The following is a 19,527-nucleotide window of genomic DNA, read 5'->3' as shown; positions in this document are numbered from 1 at the left end:
TTTTTAATGGTATTTATTAAGCACTTATTATGTGTCAGGCACTGCTCTAAGCGCTGGGGTAGATACAAGCTAACCAGGTTGGACACAGTCCCTGTGCCACATAGGCCTCACTGTCTTAATCCCCATTTTACAGATGAGGTAACTGAGGCACAGAGAAGCAAGGTGACTTGCCCAAGGTCACACAGCAGACAAGTGGCAGAGCTGGGATTAGCACCTAGGTCCCCTGACTCCCAAGCCTGCGCTCTTTCCACTAGGCCATACTGATCCAATGCTGTTCTATTAGTATAACATTTAGTTAATGATGGGAAATTTAAGTACATTGCCCCATTAAGTGCCTTTAATGACTTACTGGCAACAAAGTTCATTTTAAATAGGAAAAAATGTGTGAGTGGCTCATGACGATTTATATTCTGTGGTTTTTTTTTTGTTTTTTTTTTTTTAGGCACTGCAGAATGATCTTGAGGCAGAACAGGTCAAGGTTAATTCCTTAACTCACATGGTGGTGATTGTTGATGAGAATAGTGGTGAGAGTGCCACAGCGGTGTTGGAGGACCAGCTGCAGGTATGGATGCCAAATGAAGTCAGGACCAGTGCCATTACCCCTGTCTGGGCTCCTTCTTCCATCCACTGCTTCTCTGGCCCTCGGAGCTTAGGCTGCCTGCTGCAATGGACCGTTCAGTTGTCTAATACGTTATTTCTCATGAGTTGACAATTCATGCTGCCTTTACAGAGCAGTGTTGTGAAGTTTTTCTACTTCTGAATTGACATTGTGCGATCATTTCTACTATTTCAAAAGACAGTGGTCAACTTTGAAACTGTCCACTTTTTGGGGAACTCTGCTTTTAAAATACACCTATAGAATTGTGAAATATTAAACTTCTGGAGTAAGGGAAAATATGGTTAGAGGCTTCGGTTATTTTATCAGCTGAATAATAATAATAATAAAAATGGCATTTGTTAAGCGCTTACTATGTGCAAAGCACTGTTCTAAGCGCTGGGGGGATTCAAGGTGATCAGGTTGTCCTGCGTGGGACTCACAGTCATCATCCCCATTTTACAGATGAGGGAACTGAGGCTCCGAGAAGTTAAGTGACTTGCCCAAGGTCACACAGCAGACACGTGGCGGAGCTGGAATTCGAACCCACGACCTCTGACTCCAAAGCCCGGGCTCTTTCCACTGGGCCACGCTGCTTCTCATATGATGAATATGCCTTAGTTATTGATGTAGTTGACTTGCATATATGTTGGAGATTTTTTTTCAGAACATAGGAGCACTTGTGTTTAAAAAGGATATGTACCTGCTTTTTAAAAAAAATTTAATTTGTGGAATCTATTTAAAAGCAAACACTTGAATGAGGAGTTGTGACAGAGACTTGTAAGAATAGCGTAATTTCAGATGATGGTTTGTTCAGTGAGGTTTTTCTCTTCCTAGAAACTTGGAGAGCGCTGGACAGCCGTCTGTCGTTGGACGGAGGATCGCTGGAACAAACTTCAAGAGATTAACTTGTTATGGCAGGAACTCTTGGAAGAGCAGGTATGTAACAATGAGCCAGAATGGCATGAAGAGAAAAAAAATAACTGCATTATTTTAAGAAGAATGATGTTAAAGATTATTGTTCTGGTAAGCAGGAATTAAATAATTTTTCATGATCCATATCCACTGTAGCCAAAAAGGACAACATATTTTAGAGTAAAACAAAGTTCTCAGAGTTGTTCTGACTGGCAATTGGCAGGATATAAAACAATTGTATATTAACTTGTAAGGGACTCTTCTTATCATTCATTTGTTGAAAATTTTATAATTTTAAATCCCTTATGGTAACTTTACAGCACAATTCACTATCTCTTTGGCTGCCGACTTTTACCTACACTACATTCAAAAGATATCATGCTTTTACATTTGACCTTGTCTTGGACACGGAATGTATCTGTTAACATTGTACTTTCCCAAATGCTTAGTACAGTGCTCTGCACACAGTAAGCATACAGTAAATATGATTGAATGAATATACTATTGGGCAGTTCTACCTGCAAAACAACGGTAGTGTTTGTAGACATATAGGGCAAACCATATAATATTTTGAAACCATATCAACATTGGGTCCTTAAGAAAATAGTAGGGGGAAAATATGAAAATAAACGCAACCACCTTTGTCCCTGTTATTGTAACATTTGGACTTTTGGTTGTCTCTAGTAGATTCTTCTTAAACATTGTGTGATAGACAAACATACCACTAGTTCTGAACGACCACAGTATGCAAATCCAGAGAGATGACATTCACTAACTGCTGATATAGCCCAGCCTCTGCAAACCCTGCCCTACATTGTGTCAAATTACTGGAAGAAATTTGGATCCCTCCTTGCCTCTTGCTTTCGCAGTCCTGAAACAAGACTTTTCTCCATGCTATCCTTGAACAGGTTCTGAAGCCCAACCTTTTGGAATTGGTTGCGAACTTGGGGAGGAGGCAGTATGGTCAGGACTGGATATCAGGGGAAATGATCTTAGGGGGATTTAAGCAACCACGTCTTTTTTGCCCTGATGCTTTTGGATAAAGCAAAGAAAATGCCATTCAGTCTCTCTCCCATCCTTCCCCAAATACCGACTGGAAGTCACCTTCTCCGCTTTATCTGCATGTATCACAGAGACAATGTTGTTCAGGTGCTGCCCCTCAACAAGCATATATTGGAAATGGGATTCTCTGCTTCATCTTTAAGCAGTTCAGAGTCATGGCAAGGCAGAAGAGTCTGCCTAAATCCAAGATTTTTTTATGGTATTTGTTAAGCACTTACTTTGTGCCAGCCATTGAACTAAGCATTGGGTTAGATACAAGCTAATCAAGGTTGGACACAGTTCTTGTCCCCACATGGGGCTGACAGTCTTAATCCCCATTTTACAGGCAAGGTAACTGAGGCCTAGAGAAGTTAAGTGACTTGCCCAAAGGTCATACAGCAGACAGGTGGTGGAGCCGGGATTAGAACCCAAGTCCTTCTGACTCCCAAATCTCTTCTCTTCTATATCACCCTGTTTCTGCACTGCTTTCAGATGAAGTGGAGAGACCATTCCCTGATAACTGGGGGTGGGGGATCAGGTTATCATGGCTGGTGCTAAGCCTAAGAACTATAGCTCCTCCACCAGCTGAGGATCTGGGATTAAGATGTTTTCAATTTTCAAGGAAGAGGATTCAGTTTTAAAATGATTGTAGATGACCTCTTGAAAAAGAGAGGAGTTTCATGATGTGTAGGGATATTCAATATTATGAATATTACGTGTTTAGTAATTTCAGATTTTCTTCCTGAAGGAACTGGAACATATCCCAACTTTTAAAGTTCTGGTTTATAGGAAAATGAATTCTATGATACTGCTGTTCATAGTATATCAATGTTTTGGGCGAACAAAGCGTGTATGTGTCATGTGGTTTGGGATTAAGTCTTTGTAAAATTTTATTTGAACCATTAGCTATTTTGATTGTACTTTCTCCTGTTAAAATGTTGGATGACCAGTCATTTTATTTCCTCACCCCTTACTTAGTATAGTGCTTTGCTCCATAAGAGTAAGTGCTCCATAAATATGATTGAATGAATGATAGAGAAACTAGCAGTTTGGTAATGCCTTACTAGGATCGATTTTCTTGCTATTGAAGAAGCTATAGCATTGGGTATCATATTTTATTATAAAGTTGTGCCATTATACATGAATATAATTCCATTTGTAGTTTTTGGCATGCCTTGGAAGACTAGATCAGTAAGCAATCATTGTTCTGTGTTTTCACCAGGAGAGTTAGGAGTAGGGAGAGATGAAGATTAAATTTTTTTCAAATTTGGTATTTTAGTATTTAAATTTTCTTGAGAAATTAAATACCTAATTTATACTTTTAGTAGTAACAATATTAAGTATTCACTGTGTGCAGAGCACTATACTAAATGCTAGAAGAGAACACACAGTTGGTCCCTATCCTTAGAGTGGCTCACAGCCTATGTACTTGATATAGTTGTTATACTTGAAATCTAATTTACTTGATGTTTTGATCCCTTACAGATGCATTAACTAAGCCCAAGCACAGTATAGTTCTCAAAGTAATCTGGCAGAGGATTGATGTTCTTTCAGTTACATAAACTACACGATGATTAGAAATGGGGTCCAGGAATGAGTTCCAAGTTTCAGCAAAATGATTTTATCACAAAATACATATTTTAACTCTCATTAACTGGTGTTTCTTTCACTTGTACTAGTCCCGGTGGTGGGCAGGTGAATCCATAAAGAGTCTTTAGCAGCCTGAGCAATGATCTCCCATGTTGAACAGATTTCTTGCATAGTAGGATGGAACTGGTTAGAGATGTGCAGGCTAGACTGTGTATTTCTGACTCTGGAGAAAGTCCAGGGAAGATGCTCATGGTGGAAAATTCCCTTGTTAGATTGTAAATTCCTCAAGGACAAGGACCATGTCTCTCTCATCGTTTAAATATTACCAGGTGGCTAGTACAGTGCTCTGCCCCAAGCAAGTGCTTGTTGAATGAAGTTATTGATGATAAGAAATGTACCTGATCCTGAGGTGCTATTGAGCCTGATCCTCCAGGGGTAGGTCAGGTTTGGGATGGTTCTAATGATAAGATGTTGTTAAATGCTTATGATGTGCCAAGTGTTGTACTAAACATTGGGTAGATATAAGAGAATCAGATCTTACCCGGTTGGGCCGGAAAACAGGTATTAAATCCCCATTTTAAAGATGAGAAACTGAGGCATTGAGAAGTTAAGTGACTTGCCCAGGGTCGCATAGAAGACAAATGGCAATGCTGGAATTAGAATCTGTATCTTTTGACTCCCACTCCTATGCTGCTTTCATTAGGCCACAATATTTCCCCACCCCGCTTTCCTCAGTCTCCTCTTCAGCCTACATATTTAGTATTGTTTTGGGCTAAGGGAGCCGTCATAAACTGGCTTCTTTTGACCTTTGAGCCATGTCCCAAGATAACCCTATGAATATACAGAAACACTATTGGTGCCATAAAGTACTCTTATTACTTCCCTGCCTTTGAGGCACAAGCCCTTTGCCCGATTTGCAGCCCCCAATCATCGACAAACTCTTAAAGCTGTGGTTTCTTACTGCTTGATTGATTTCCTGAAACATCCCTAGGGTGCTTTCAATGGGACTAGGGCTGGTTCACTCCCTTCAGCCTCTCAGATGTTTCCCCCTGCCTAATTGGAGTATTTTTAGACCCTCCTATGTCAAATGGTTTGTAACAATTGTGCTTTTTAAGGCATCAGTTTTAGGAAAATAGTAACATTTTAAAGAGAATTAGGATTAAAGTCTTTCCATGCCTAAAATTAAGTTTCATTCAAAATTAATTGTTTTGCTTGAAACAACACATTTTAATGGAAAAAAACCTCATTATCATTGCCTGAAAGATTCACTGGGCCTTCTGGGCATTTCATCTTCATATGATTATCTGTGCATTTGTGCATGGACTTTGGTGCCTGATGTGCCAGTGGTAAAGAGGGAACTTTCAATAAAACCTTACAGATTTTAACACTTAATTATTTTGAACTGCCAAAATACTCTTTCATGCCTGATGTATTTCCTGTTTCTGTCATCCTTTTCTCCTACAGTGTTTGTTGAAAGCCTGGTTAACTGAGAAAGAAGAGGCTCTAAATAAAGTCCAGACAAGCAACTTCAAAGACCAAACAGAGCTAAGCGTCCATGTTCGGCGACTGGCAGTGAGTATTGCCTCTGCAGTATTCCCTTTCTTGCGGCTTTGAGAGGCTTTGCTTTTAGGTTAGGCAAAACTGCTTGTTTCTCATAAGCTAGTTGTTGATCTGGAATACAGTCTAGAACCAGGACATTTCATTACTCATTGCCTTCTGCTGCCAATCCCCATATCATCCGTTGGGCCATCATTATGTGCATGTTTGGGAGCTAGGGGGATGAGGTGGCAGGTGAGAAGCAACCTATTAGACCTCTAATAGACATCTTATGTATCAGATCTTGAAGGAAGATATGGAAATGAAGCGACAGACATTAGATCAACTAAGTGAGATTGGTCAGGATGTGGGACAACTCCTCAGTAACCCCAGGGCTTCTAAGAAGATCATCAGTGATTCAGAGAAACTCACCCAGAGATGGGACTGTTTGGTTCAGAAGCTGGAGGACTTCTCTAACCAGGTAAAAAATTGATTTATTGAACCCTTACTATGCACAGAGCATTGTGCTTGGTGCTTGGCAGAGTACAATACAGCAAAATTAGCAGATATGTTCCCTGCCCATAATGAGCCTTGGCTGTACAAGCCACTTCCATGACCGTGGAATTTTTTTAAACTTGGAAAATGGTTCCTTTCCAATCATTCAATCAGTGATATTTATTGAGCACTTACTGTCTGCCAGAACACTAAGCACCTGGGAGAGTGCAAGAAAGTACATCTTACTTTCCAAGAATAAAATGGAGTGGCATTTTTAACAGGTCCTAATGATTTTTAAAGTTCTCATTTTTAATAGATTAAATACAAAATGGAGTGGCATTTTTTTAACATCTTACTGATTTTTAAAAGTTCTCATTTTTAATAGATTAAATACAAGCAAATATATCAGCCTCTTCCTAGATAAAATAAGTACAAGTGGATATCCTCAGAATTCTATCCAATATCAGTAACTATCCTAAAAAATGAATCAGTGTTTCCCATCTCATGCCCCAACTCCGTATTTTTGTTTCAGGTTACCCAAGCTGTGGCCAAGCTAGGAATGGCCCAAGCTCCACAGAGGGTTTTGACAGAAATTGTCTCCACTAGGGAAGTAAAAAAATCCAAGCAAGAACTGCCTCCTCCTCCTCCACCAAAAAAGAGGCAGATACATGTGGATATTGAAGTTAAGAAAAAGTAAGAATGTGGTTGTGAATTTCCAAACCTTATGCTTTCATTAAGTTCATAATATGGGTAAGTCACATGCCTCTAGCATATGCGAGCCTCATGATAAATCAGTCAATCAGTGGTATTTATTGAGCACTAAATGTGTGCAAAGTACTGTACTAAGTGCTTGGTAGAGGATAATACAACAGAGTTGGTAGACACATTCCCTGTCCACAAACGGGGTTATAGTCAGTATTAACTCTGATTTTTTGGTAGTTTTTCAATCAGTCATTTGTATTTATTGAGCACTTACGGTGTGCAGAGCACTGTACTAAGCATTTGGGAGAGTACAGTATAGAGCTGATAGACATGATAGACATCTGGTGATTTTGTTTTCGAGTTAGCCAAAACAGAAATGAGGGAACACCTGAACTTGCATAGTCTCACTATGCTAAGAGTTTTAAAACTAAGGTGGCGTGGAGGAAAAACTAATGAGAACTCTATTATCTAAACTAGGTTTGATGTTGAAAATGCTGAGCTGTTGAACTGGATTTTGCAATCAAAGGCTGCCATTCAGGCCACAGAGATCAAAGAATTTAAGAAGATGAGAGACACCATGGACTTGAAAGAGAAGTTGAAGGTAAAATGAGATTATTCTAGGGAACAAAATGTTTTTCAGCTTTGGCCTTCGGTCAGCATAAAGGTATAGAGGATCCTGAACGTCTTCCGTGGATTAAGTGTAGTAATGAGGTGGCTTTGGAATGCTGTACACTAAAGTGCAAATTGGCAGTTATCTGCTTATTCCAGTGTTCCCTGTGCATGAAGGAATCTGATCCTTCCTCTGCCGAGGCTACTTTATAATAGTATCCACTGTAGTTTCTGGTATAGTTTCTAAGGCTTTTTGCACATAGTAGGTGTTTTACATCATTCCAGCCCAGTAGCAAACCATCTGCACTAAACAGACTTACTTTCCTCCCGTGGTACAGTGAGGAACTGAAGGTGCGTGCACTCAGATTGGAGGATTCTGTTTTCTGTAAACAGTGATCCCCACAGCATCTCATTCCTGCTTTTCTGCCTTCTGTTCTTTCACAAAAGGTGTCTCACAGTTTTGTAAATTGTCAACGGATTTTGCCCGGGGCCGTGAAACACTGGAAATATCAGCTCCCACTTGGCGGGAAAACCAGTGTGGTGTGTTGGTAGAGGGGTTCCTTAAGTTGGCAGAAACTTAAGGTTTTGAACACAGGGTGCCTCCAGGAATTCTGAGTTTGAGCCAGGTAAACAGGAGGTTGGACAACGGTATGTTTCATCGACCTGTGCAACAAGCTGCAAAGGCAATTCATTTTGTAACAGATTTAGAAATTGAGTCTTTTTAAAATGATTAACATGGTCATTATCCAAATGCCCAGTTATCAGATTTACTACTTTATTTTCATGGACAAAGTGTGAAAGAGATTCTTTCAGACATGCTCACCCATGGATACAAGCTCATCAACATTTTCAAACAGGACAACTCTATTAACAATAAATGTGCAGAATGTCCATGCATCGCTGCATTTATATTATGCGGTGTACATACACATTGAAATATGATAGCTCAAAAGTGGGAATTGTCAGATATTTCTTTAAAATGGTTGAATAAAAATGTCTTGCTTAGATGAAATCTGTGGCTGGAACTTTTTGGCTTTGGATTGGCTGAAAAGATTCATGACCCTCTAAAGTTTTGTGAAAAGTAAATCAAGATTTTAGAAATGTGGTAGATGTTGCCATCTTGTGTGGTGCTTAAAAAAACCTTTCAACCACTTGTCGTTCACCAGTGGGACTCTGTCAAGTAGTCTGGCAGCTGTCCACAGGATAAGTGATAATAATAGTGGTATTTATTAAGTCATTACCATGTCCCAGGCACTCTGCTGAGCTCTGGAGATGGTTTGGTATATTCAAATTTGACCCAGTCCCTGTCCCATATGGGCTGACTGAGGGAGGGAGAACATTTTGCAGATGAACAAACTAAGGCACCGGGAAGTCAAGTGATTTATCCAAGGTCACACAGCAGGCAAATGGTGGAGCCGAGACTAGAATCCAGTTCTCCTAACTCCCAATTCCTTGGTATTTCCACTAGATCACTCTGCCCCCAATTATTGGTATGCTTACTGTGCTTCGGTAAAAACTGAGGGAACACAGCAGTGTCCTTCATTCAAACTTCCTCTGAGACAGGAAAAGTACATTATAAGGAAAACCTTAAGGCTTAATTCCAGGGTTCTTACTTGTTAGTTGTGGCAGCACGCTACCATTCATCAACCAATGCATTGTATTAAGAGCACTATACTAAGTGCTTGGGAGTGTGCAGTATAATATTGGTAAACACAGTCCCTGCCCACAAAGGACCCTATAGTCTAGTGGGGGAGAAAGACATTAAAATACAGATGAGAAGTGCTGTGGGTCGGGGGTGAGGTGAATATCAAAGTACTTAAGGGGTACAGGCACAAGTACATAAGTGTTGCAGAAGTGGGGGCAAATATGTTGGGTGAGGTTAGTCTGTCAGAGCCGGCTTCTTGGAGGAGATATTTTAGTCAATCAGCCTATCAATCACTCTGTTGGCATGGAAGGAAGGCAACCAACCAATTATTAAGGGGCTTAAATTGGGTGAAAGACACATAAGTCCCATATAGAAAAATATTGAACACGATGTAACCTGTCAACCAGGGAATACTTAGGACCACCATGGTTTTCCCTCATTTCCCTTGCTGGAGGGTATTTTTTGTTTTAATTATTTCTGGATGATAGCATTTGGTTGGACATTGCACTATGGTTCTGCTAAATTTAATAAAATATGGAAAAACGACATTCCTTTTTGTGAGACTTCAAACATTTCTGCTGTTTTTAAGATCCAGGGACTTCAGGGACGTAGAGAGTGATTTCCTTTCTATGATGGGTTCTTATCTTTTGTGCTTTGGTTAGGGACCATCCAAGGAAGAACTCCTGCAGATTAAGCCATGACTGACATTTGGGCAGGCCTCGTATGGCATTCATTAGACTCTTTTGAGGGTTTTCTCTCAGGAGATTGAAACTGGGGCCACATGGCTGAATGCCATCGAACTAAGGTTACTTTTACTGACCACCCTATGTTCGATATTATCCAAGGCAGATATGGGAGTAACATGCTCACCAGGTTCTAATTGCTAGGTCTGTCTAGGCTACAGTGGCCGTGGCTGTGCCAGATTCCCACACAAGACAAGATCAGAGTTGGAGTTTAATTAGTACGACAAAGTGGAAAAGATCACAACAGAAAATATGAAAGCCATGGAGTGCAAGGTGTAATATTTAAGGCCATTGAAGTTTAAAACTGTCAGGGCCAAACTATGGATTTAATAGTAATCAGGTGCCCCGCACTGGGGTAAAAGGCTGGGAAATAGGATTTAGCCTAAGAAAATTTATAAATGAAGACAGATTGTTCTAGTTTCCTTTTAACTCTAGGTATCCCTTAGAGAAACAAATTCAGTGCTTCAAGATCTCTTCTGTCTGGATTCCAGAGAAACAGGCAGTATCTCACAGCCAACAGGAAGTTCCCAACTCCCTGACTTCTTTCGACTCTGCTCTCAGGAGAGTTTAGCTCTATCCCCGAGGGCTGGAGCTTTCCCACTAGTGGCCGAGAAGCCATCTCCTTTCAGAATACTTCAAACAGTTGGCTGCCCTTTTACCAGGCCTGTGATCTTGCTGTTTACCACCAGTGTTGTCCAGGGTTCTGTTGCCATGGCAGGGATGTTCATAGGAAGTGGAATGGCTGGCCATCCCAATGGCCAATTACATAGTTTAAAAGTTGTTTATAGCATCCCTAGCTTTTCCCTCTCAAAATCATTACATTTCCAAGGTTGTATCCAAACTGTGACTGCCCAACTTCCTGTGGTAATATATTCCAGAAGCCATCTACCCATTGAGTGCAGTTCTCATGGTGGTGATGAAACACCATTAACTTAACTCTTTCAGACCCTTGGGTGGAAAGGAATATTCTAGCCATATAAATTTTACAGCATCGTTTATCTCCCTCTGCCTGCACCAGGTAAGGTGGAGGGGCAAGAAGGATTTACAAAATTTTACTGCTTCACACTTGTTCATTTCTGTAGTAGAAAGACTACTAGTTCCTCTGATGACTATTTCTATGTAGATATATATGTCCAATAATAATAATAATGTTACACATGATTTATAGATATAGATATATACATGTATATATGTGGGGTGGTGGTGTACATATATATCATACACATTTATATACCAAAAAGGTGAAACCCCTGCTGGTTAGGTCATATCTATGTTCTGTGTAAGTCACCAACTAAAACCAGTGTTCTTTGTTATTCAGTACTTATTTAGCTAGACCCAAAGTGTGTAGTTCTGAATTTTTGAAGATTTCCAAACCAGTCCACAGAGTGTTCAGAGATAATGAGACAATAGGAAATGTCATGTGGAAATTTTGCTATTTGGATTGTTATACTAAGGAGTCTTGAAAGTTAAAAATTCTTAATTACCCTGTGTAACTTGATGATTGTATTTCCAGGTATTGGAAAAAGAGCGGGCTGAAAGAAATCCCAAACTAGATGAATTAAACCAAGATGGACGAAACCTCTTGGAGCAAATGGAAAAAGGTGTGAGACCTGTTGTATTTGGTTTTGTTTCTGAGGTGGCAATATATGAAAAATTTTGTAACATAATTTTTAGTCTTTATTTTGTGAGAAGACTAATGATATTGGATCCTAGAAGATTTCCTAATAGTTTTTTCAGCATTTGCCTTATGCTTCTTGAGTTGAAAAGGTTCAAAAAAAATTTTTACCTATGAAAGAATTTTATATTCATGTTTAGAGTTGATAAGAATCTTTGATAAAATCAGGGCATTTATAAAAGTCATTTGACTTACACTAGGTTTGTGATATTTAGATACAATTAGAAATCAAGTTTTCAATTTTTTTCCAGGCCTAATTTAGCAAAACATACTCTTGCTTAGAAATTGTTATTCATGCTCCCCTGAGACCTTTTCTTCAGACTGGAGAAAATGGGATATATTTAAAAAAAATTAGTTGTCTAGCAACTTTCATTGTTCATTATCCATTTAATGGGCTCTGTTATGCATGTAGGACTCCTGGTGACTCTCATTTGTTCCATAAGTGCTATGAGTACTTTAACTATTCTCATTCAAAATATATCCTTTTATAAACCCAAATCTCAAAATGGATATCAGAACTCCTAAATTTACCTCTGCTATTCGTTTTTAAAATCTCTCATTCCAAGAAGATGTTGAGCGCTTTATATTGGCTGTGTTAAAGAGCGACACATGAGGCAGGGAGCTGTTCTAAGCAAGATTGTTCTAAACAACTCATAGGATAGAAAGGTTTGAGGACCATGAGATGTGACTAAGCCTGGGAAATTTTTAGAATTGGAAACTAATAGGCTAATGTTAAGTAGGAGCCCCACAGATCACATCCCAATCCATGGTAGTCCTGTGCTCATGGCTACATAATCAGGTGCACTCTGAAGACTGGTTTAGCCAGCCATCCCGGCAAGGATTAGATCTCAGAAGCACATTATGACAGAACTGAATACAGTATCGTGGCTTGTGGGTTATGGGGAAGATTTGTTTAGAATTGGAACTGGCAACCTTTTTGTGCAGAAGAGCCAATCATACAATTTGAGCACACATTAATGTAGTGTACTTCATTGTGCTTCTAAGGGTTTTAAATTCCTCTGTCCCTTTTCTGCATAGCAATGGCAGTTTTTACTGCCTTGTTCCCCCACATGATTCCTGTTAAATGGTGGCTATGACAGATCGGTGCTCCTTTGATAGGGAGCCCAGTGCTACTCTGGTTTATGGGACACATGTGACATGTAGCATGATTTCATCCATGCAGTGTGTTAATATTTTGCCACATGGCTTCTTCAGGGTAACCACTGTGGCTGTGGAGAGAAGGGAGTTTACAATGGACTGGCCATGGCAGAGGTTGTTTTCTCTCTCTCTTCTTCACCCCAGGGTTACAAAAGAGCAGTGTCCACATGATTGGGAATGGGCAGCATCGACATTATAATAATTATGGTAATTTGTTAAGCACTTACTATGTGCCAAGCACTGTTCCCTTCCTCATTGGGTGGACCCATCAGTGGAAGGCAGGAGCCTTTCACTCCCCACCTCACCATGTCACGGGGCGTGCTGTGAGGACAAAGGGGCAGGTGGATCCTGCTTTCCCTGGCTCAAAGCAGGACACTCTGTCTGTCCCTCCCCAACCTAAGTCAGTGACAGGTTTTACCTGTGCAGAGAAGGCTGGAGGGAGGTATTCCCAGGGGTGTGTGGTGGCTGTCTTAACACCTGCTCCTGCCTCTCTGTTTTCTTTTAAATGGCACTTGCTATGTGCTTACTATGTGACAGGCACTGTACTAAGCAGTGGGGTAGATACAAGATAGGCTGAACACAGTCCGTGCCCCACATGCGCTTACAGTTTTAATCCCCATTTTACAGTTGAGGTAATTGAGGCCCAGATAAGTGACTTACCCAACAAGGTCACGTAGCAGACAAGTGGCAGAGCCAGGATTAGAACCCAGGTCCACTGACTCCCAGGCCTGTGCTCTTTCCATTAGGCCACGCTGCTTCATGCCTCTTCTCCTGCCTGCAAAATCCCACCTCCCTCCTTCCCTCTTAGCTCCAAAGAGCTGCTGAGCCCTGGGAGCCGCTTGACTGAGAATATTCTCCTCTTTGAAGGGGTGAGGAATCCATCCCTGGGCAGAACCGAGAAGGTTTGAATGGTGCCCGGTGGGCAGTCCAAGTGTATGGCTTTGACTCCACATAGGGTCATTCCTGGTCTTTGGAGCCCACTGGGTCCTTTGAGGCAAGGCTGGGTCCTTGGCTCTACTAGGGGTTGACATCCATTGCCCCACCCTTGTAGAGGGCCCTGACCAGGCTGCTTGTGGCTGACCCCCACAGCCCTTGGCCACATTGGGCCAGTTGGAGCTGTGAATGTTTAGTTTCACTGTGTGTTTGGGTTTTAGGTAGACTTCCTCTTGCTTAGCCCAAGACCCTGGGGGAAATTTTAAATACCTCACCCCTCCCTTTCCCAGTTTGAGGGCCTGTATTTGGCCCCTGAACCATAGGCTTCAGATTTCCATCTTATTGCCTGTGTTGTGCTTGTGGCTACCTACTGTGATATCTGTGTTGGCTGTTGCTTAGTATTTGTGAACCTTGCAACAATTACCTTCTATCATCTAGTTCTTACACCACTGATTTAAACTAAGGTAAATTAAGAAGTGTGATAATCTCTGAACTGGGACAGATGGCTTTTGATTGCTACTTAGCACCCCTCAGCTGTGTAAAAGGGTCCAGGATTCACCTTTTAAAGGGGTTGGTGTTCAGATTTTCTGTGTATCTCACGTGGGCCTCAATTTTGGATCTGATGCTAGCAACCTTTAAATAAAGGTCAGTTATTTTCTTCTTTGATATACTGTAGATGAATGGATTGGATGAATCCATGGTATTGAGTGTATTAATAGCACAGTAAAGGTTACTTCTAGATTTTAGTATCAGACCTCCAAAGAGTGGTTTGCTAAGGTTGGACAGCTGTTTTGGGAGAAAGACAGTAATAATACCTTGGTGTTGAAAGGCAGGGTATAGTTTCATTAGTAAACAGGATGTCAGTCATGATGGTGACGATAAGGATGATGGAGTCTTCTGTCATAAATGATAGGTAAGCCTTGACCCAGTCCCTTCATGAAGGATTTTAGTACTAGTGATTTGCAAGCACCACTCACCCTCTCACATTTCTGCCAGTTGTGGCTGAAATCTGGAACTTTGATCATTAATGTAGATGAAAGACAAAGCATACCTTATTTCTGCTAAAGTATGGTAAGGTAAAGATGCAGATAAGGTAAGACAGATATTTAGGTATTCAAATGACTCATGAACCATCTGTATCATAGATCCCAACATATCCCTAGCCAGCAAGAATTTTCAGCCTATCTTAGCCCTAGAAGTGTGTGTGTTTGTAGCATGTGTATGGGGAAGCAGCATGGTCTAGTAGAAAGAGCATAGGATTGGGAGTCAAAGAACCTGGGTTCTAATCTCAACTCTATCACTTGCTCTGTGACCTTAGGCAAATTATTTAACATCCCTGGGCTTCACTTATCTGCCAAATGGAGACTAAGCCCTACCCCCTCTTAGACTGTGAGCCCATGTGGGACAGGGACTGTGTCCAACTTGATTACCTTATATCTAAGGTAACCAGGAGAAGCATTGTGGCTCAGTGGAAAGAACCCGGGCTTTGGAGTCCGAGGTCATGGGTTCAAATCCTGGCTCCGCCACTTGTCAGCTGTGCAACTTTGGGCAAGTCACTTAACTTCTCTGTGCCTCAGTTACCTCATCTGTAAAATGGGGATGAAGACTGTGAGCCCCACATGGGACAACCTGATCACCTTGTAATCTCCCCAGCGCTTAGGACAGTGCTTTGCACATAGTAAGCGCTTAATAAATGCCATCATCATTAATTATTACCCCAGGTCTCATTACAGTGCTTGGCAAACACTTAACAACTACCATAATAATAGTAATAATAATAATTATTATTACTATAAATTGTCTTAAAGGTTTTCAGCTTTTTCTGAATTTGCCAGAGTTCTTTCAGAAAACCAGTTGCGATCGTTTTGATTTCCACAGTCCTCACTGACTAGAGCCAGTTTTTACTTGGACAGACTCCAGCTGATACTTTACCGAAAGGAGGGGGAGAAAGGGTCTGTGTCTTTTTCTGTATGAACCAATTAGGCAACTAGTCAGTTTAGCTTCAGGAATGAAACTTTGTTTTATCTGGTGTCTTTATTAGCTAGAGAGTCCAGATAGAGAAGCAGCTTGGCCTAGCGGAGAGAGACCAGGACTGAGAGTGAAGAGACCTGGCTATACTAAACCTGGCTCTGCTACTTACTTGTTGGGTGACCTTGAGCAGGGCGCTAGACTTCTCTGGACCTATCTCTTCTGTTAAATGACCTGTTCTTTGTAGTGTTGAGACTGTATTTGATCTGATTTTAACTACCCCAGGGCTTAGCAGAGTGTATGACATAGAGTAACTGATTATTAAATGCCTCTATCATCACTGTTCTTATTCCAGTCTTGGTGATATTTTGAAAATCCCATCCAGAGCAAAAACCCTGTATTTTGAAAGCATTTTTCTTTTGTCATATAATAATGCAAAAAGCCATCCAGAATAGTTTAATAATTTTAAATGATTACTGGGGTGTTGAAGCATTGATTTTGATGTTCACTGACCACCTACAGTGTGTTGGTTCTGTACAAAGCAAAACAAAAATAAAGATGCAGTTCTAGATATAATGATAATAATAATAATAAAACTAGAAAATTAAAAAGCACACAACATCTCTGTGTTGCTAGTTGTCCTTTGACTATGGTGTGATGAAACTAATCCACTAACCCTCTCAACTCAAGAAGATAAGATTTTTGTCCATCCACATTTGTCCTAATTTCAGTAGTGTAGGTAAATTCATTGTAGACAATGTTAATGTCTACACATATCAACTGCATTTTATTTTAAAGAATGTTTGTGAAGTGTTGGTTCTTCAGAAAGATTTCTGGAGGACTTGATTGGAGTTCTGTCTTTTAAAAAACAACCAATCCTGGGCTCCAACTCCATGGGAATGAAGGAAGAAGGCTTTTGCCCTTGGGGGTTTCCAGCTCTGTGGGTAAAGCTCCTTTTATATCAATCAATCAATCAATCAATCGTATTTATTGAGCGCTTACTATGTGCAGAGCACTGTACTAAGCGCTTGGGAAGTACAAATTGGCATCACATAGAGACAGTCCCTACCCAACAGTGGGCTCACAGTCTAAAAGGGGGAGACAGAGAACAGAACCAAACATACCAACAAAATAAAATAAGTAGGATAGAAATGTACAAGTAAAATAAATAAATAAATAAATAAATAGAGTAATAAATATGTACAACCATATATACATATATACAGGTGCTGTGGGGAAGGGAAGGAGGTAAGACGGGGGGATGGAGAGGGGGACGAGGGGGAGAGGAAAGAAGGGGTTCAGTCTGGGAAGGCCTCTTGGAGGAGGTGAGCTCTCAGCAGGGCCTTGAAGGGAGGAAGAGAGCTAGCTTGGCGGATGGGCAGAGGGAGGGCATTCCAGTCCCGGGGGATGACGTGGGCCGGGGGTCGATGGCGGGACAGGCGAGAGCGAGGCACGGTGAGGAGATTAGCGGTGGAGGAGCGGAGGGTGCGGGCTGGGCAGTAGAAGGAGAGAAGGGAGGTGAGGTAGGAGGGGGCGAGGTGATGGACAGCCTTGAAGCCCAGGGTGAGGAGTTTCTGTCTGATGCGCAGATTGATCGGTAGCCATTGGAGGTTTTTGAGGAGGGGAGTAATATGTCCAGAGCGTTTCTGGACAAAGATAATCCGGGCAGCAGCATGAAGTATGGATTGAAGTGGAGAGAGACACGAGGATGGGAGATCAGAGAGAAGGCTAGTGCAGTAGTCCAGACGGGATAGGATGAGAGCTTGAATTAGCAGGGTAGTGGTTTGGATGGAGAGGAAAGGGCGGATCTTGGCAATGAACTGAGGGTTTCTGAGCTGGTGAAAAAGACTTCAAATCTGGAGCTCTTTAGATTAGGGATCTCTTCAAAGCCTGCTTGTGGCTCCCAAGCCACATCCCATTTTCTCATCCACTAAAAGATCTGCCTATTTTCACCCCACCCCCACCTCAAAACAAAGAGCTGGCACCAAGGAAAATAATAGAATAAAATCCATTTTGATTTTAAATGACCTGACATTTTCTTTAAAATATATCTAAACTGAGTGTCAGAAATAATCTTAAAGGTGAGCAGTTTGGTGCAGAGGTGCCAATTTTTCATTTTGAGTGTGTGGATATGGAGTGGCAGGGATTTTAGAGAGGATGAGGCTTGAGGCAGGGCAGGCTTCAAAGGGCCATAGAGCTTACAGTTGGGATCATCTCAGCCCCATTTGGACGCAAGTTGTACCAGAGACTTGGGATGAGCAAGTCTGGGAGCTCAGCCCCAAATGCCCTGTGTCCATTGCCCTAGTGGAATGGCCCTATGGTTTTTGAGAGCTCATTTTGGTTTTAATTTAAATGAATGGTTAAGGAAAAGCAGCATCTTTGCTTTCAGTAAAATTTTTGCATGGCATCCTAAAGCAGTCAAATTTGCAACTCATTGAGAAGAAATAGTTGTTAAGGTAGAGGCTCTTGCTCATTCTCAGACTTATGAGGCATTTTCACATTTAAACCCTATCCCTGGATGAAATCTCACTGGAGCCTGATCTGTGTTCTTGTAGAAGGAATTCCTACTGAAGACATGAAAAATGCTTTGGAGATGACACTTTCACAATGGAATGATATTGTTCGGTGTCTGGAAGATACAGCAAGAAAGATTCAGCTCCAGGAGGACATAAATTCTTACTTCAAAGAGCTGGGTACCCTTGAAAAGACCATAAAAGAAAAGGAGGAGTGGGTGAAAAATGCTTTTGCCCCTTCACAGCAGCTATCACCAGGCCTGAAGGATTCATGTCAGGTGGGTAGGCTAACATAGTTGCATCGTGGATGGTTTCTTTAGGCATTCCATCTTGTGCCATGCCTTTTTAAGTTTGACCTGTGCAGGACATAGTCTCTCTGAACTAATGTGTGTGTGTTCATTTTCTCTTTCATAGAGGGAGCTAACCCACTTACTGAGTCTCTGCCCACGAGTTGAAAAGCTGAGTGCCAGTTGCGTGTCATTGAAGTCTCAACCCGCTGTTCCACATTTCATTCAGAAAAGTCTGGACAGCTTTATGGATCGCTACACATCTGTCCGGCAGAAACTAGAAGAATGTCAGCAGCATTCGGAGAAAGGTGTAGAGCTTGCTTTCTTTTTCACTTAGCTCTTTTTTCTTTGTTTCCTTTATAAGTCAGTTTTGATTTTTCCCTTCAGAAAAGCACAAAATATGGAACCAACCAACCAACCGTAGTTATCTTCTCTGTCCACCCAGTTGTTTTTTAGTTCTTGAATGTCAGGGCCTAGTTTCTTGATAGAACTACTCAAACTATTTTATGGAATTTATAAAAATGTAAAAAGCTTTCACATTCTCTGTGGTCTCTTTCTTTTATAGTATTTGTTAAGTGCTTACTATGTGTCAAGCCTTGATCTAAGTGCTGAGGTAGGTTCAAGTTAACCAGTCCAGATACAGTCCCTGTCCCACGTGGGGCCCATAGTCTAAGTATAAGGGAGGATAGTCTTGCTGCACCTATTCTAATTTTAAAGTACTATTCAAGTGATTCTTAAAATCACTTAAAAAATTACCAGAAAGGGTTTAAAATATTTTAGGTCAGTTGGTTCCTTCCACTTGACCATATTTTTGTACACTATATCACAGCATTCTTTTCTTTGATATGATAAATGTTTCTCTGAGGCTTTAAGAGATTCTCTTAACTCTTGGTATATGCACTCTTTGGGTAGAGGAGCAATTTCTCCCTTATTTTGTGCTCTGATCACCACCCCCTCAGGAATGTCACTACACTTTGGACTATGTAATTGGTCATAGAAAAATAGTTCATTTCACTACACCTTGACTAAAAACAAGCAGAGTTTCTGTGATGAAAGGAGTGTGCCTGGACTTCGATTATAGTTCCGTTCCTCCAAAGTTTCTGGGCTGTAGGGTTTTACTCA

The 19,527-nt window shown here is 41.1% G+C and overlaps 1 protein-coding gene across 3 annotated transcripts in view; it reads left to right on the top strand.

Annotated features, from left to right (window-relative positions):
• The window catches only part of UTRN (utrophin), a 583,736-nt gene that overhangs the window by 151,591 nt on the left and 412,618 nt on the right, over positions 1–19,527 (top strand). For all 3 annotated transcript variants that reach the window (XM_038766673.1, XM_038766663.1, XM_038766681.1), the window contains 9 exons: positions 443–562; positions 1,433–1,534; positions 5,606–5,713; positions 5,979–6,158; positions 6,705–6,865; positions 7,352–7,475; positions 11,385–11,472; positions 18,161–18,396; positions 18,533–18,713. In XM_038766673.1, the coding sequence (XP_038622601.1) occupies positions 443–562; positions 1,433–1,534; positions 5,606–5,713; positions 5,979–6,158; positions 6,705–6,865; positions 7,352–7,475; positions 11,385–11,472; positions 18,161–18,396; positions 18,533–18,713 (1,300 nt within the window). The remainder of the gene's footprint in view (positions 1–442; positions 563–1,432; positions 1,535–5,605; positions 5,714–5,978; positions 6,159–6,704; positions 6,866–7,351; positions 7,476–11,384; positions 11,473–18,160; positions 18,397–18,532; positions 18,714–19,527) is intronic.

The sequence above is a fragment of the Tachyglossus aculeatus genome, chromosome 2 (genome assembly GCF_015852505.1).
Source record: "Tachyglossus aculeatus isolate mTacAcu1 chromosome 2, mTacAcu1.pri, whole genome shotgun sequence".
NCBI classification, from domain to species: Eukaryota; Metazoa; Chordata; class Mammalia; order Monotremata; family Tachyglossidae; genus Tachyglossus; species Tachyglossus aculeatus.
This window is presented reverse-complemented; position numbering and strand designations above follow the sequence as displayed.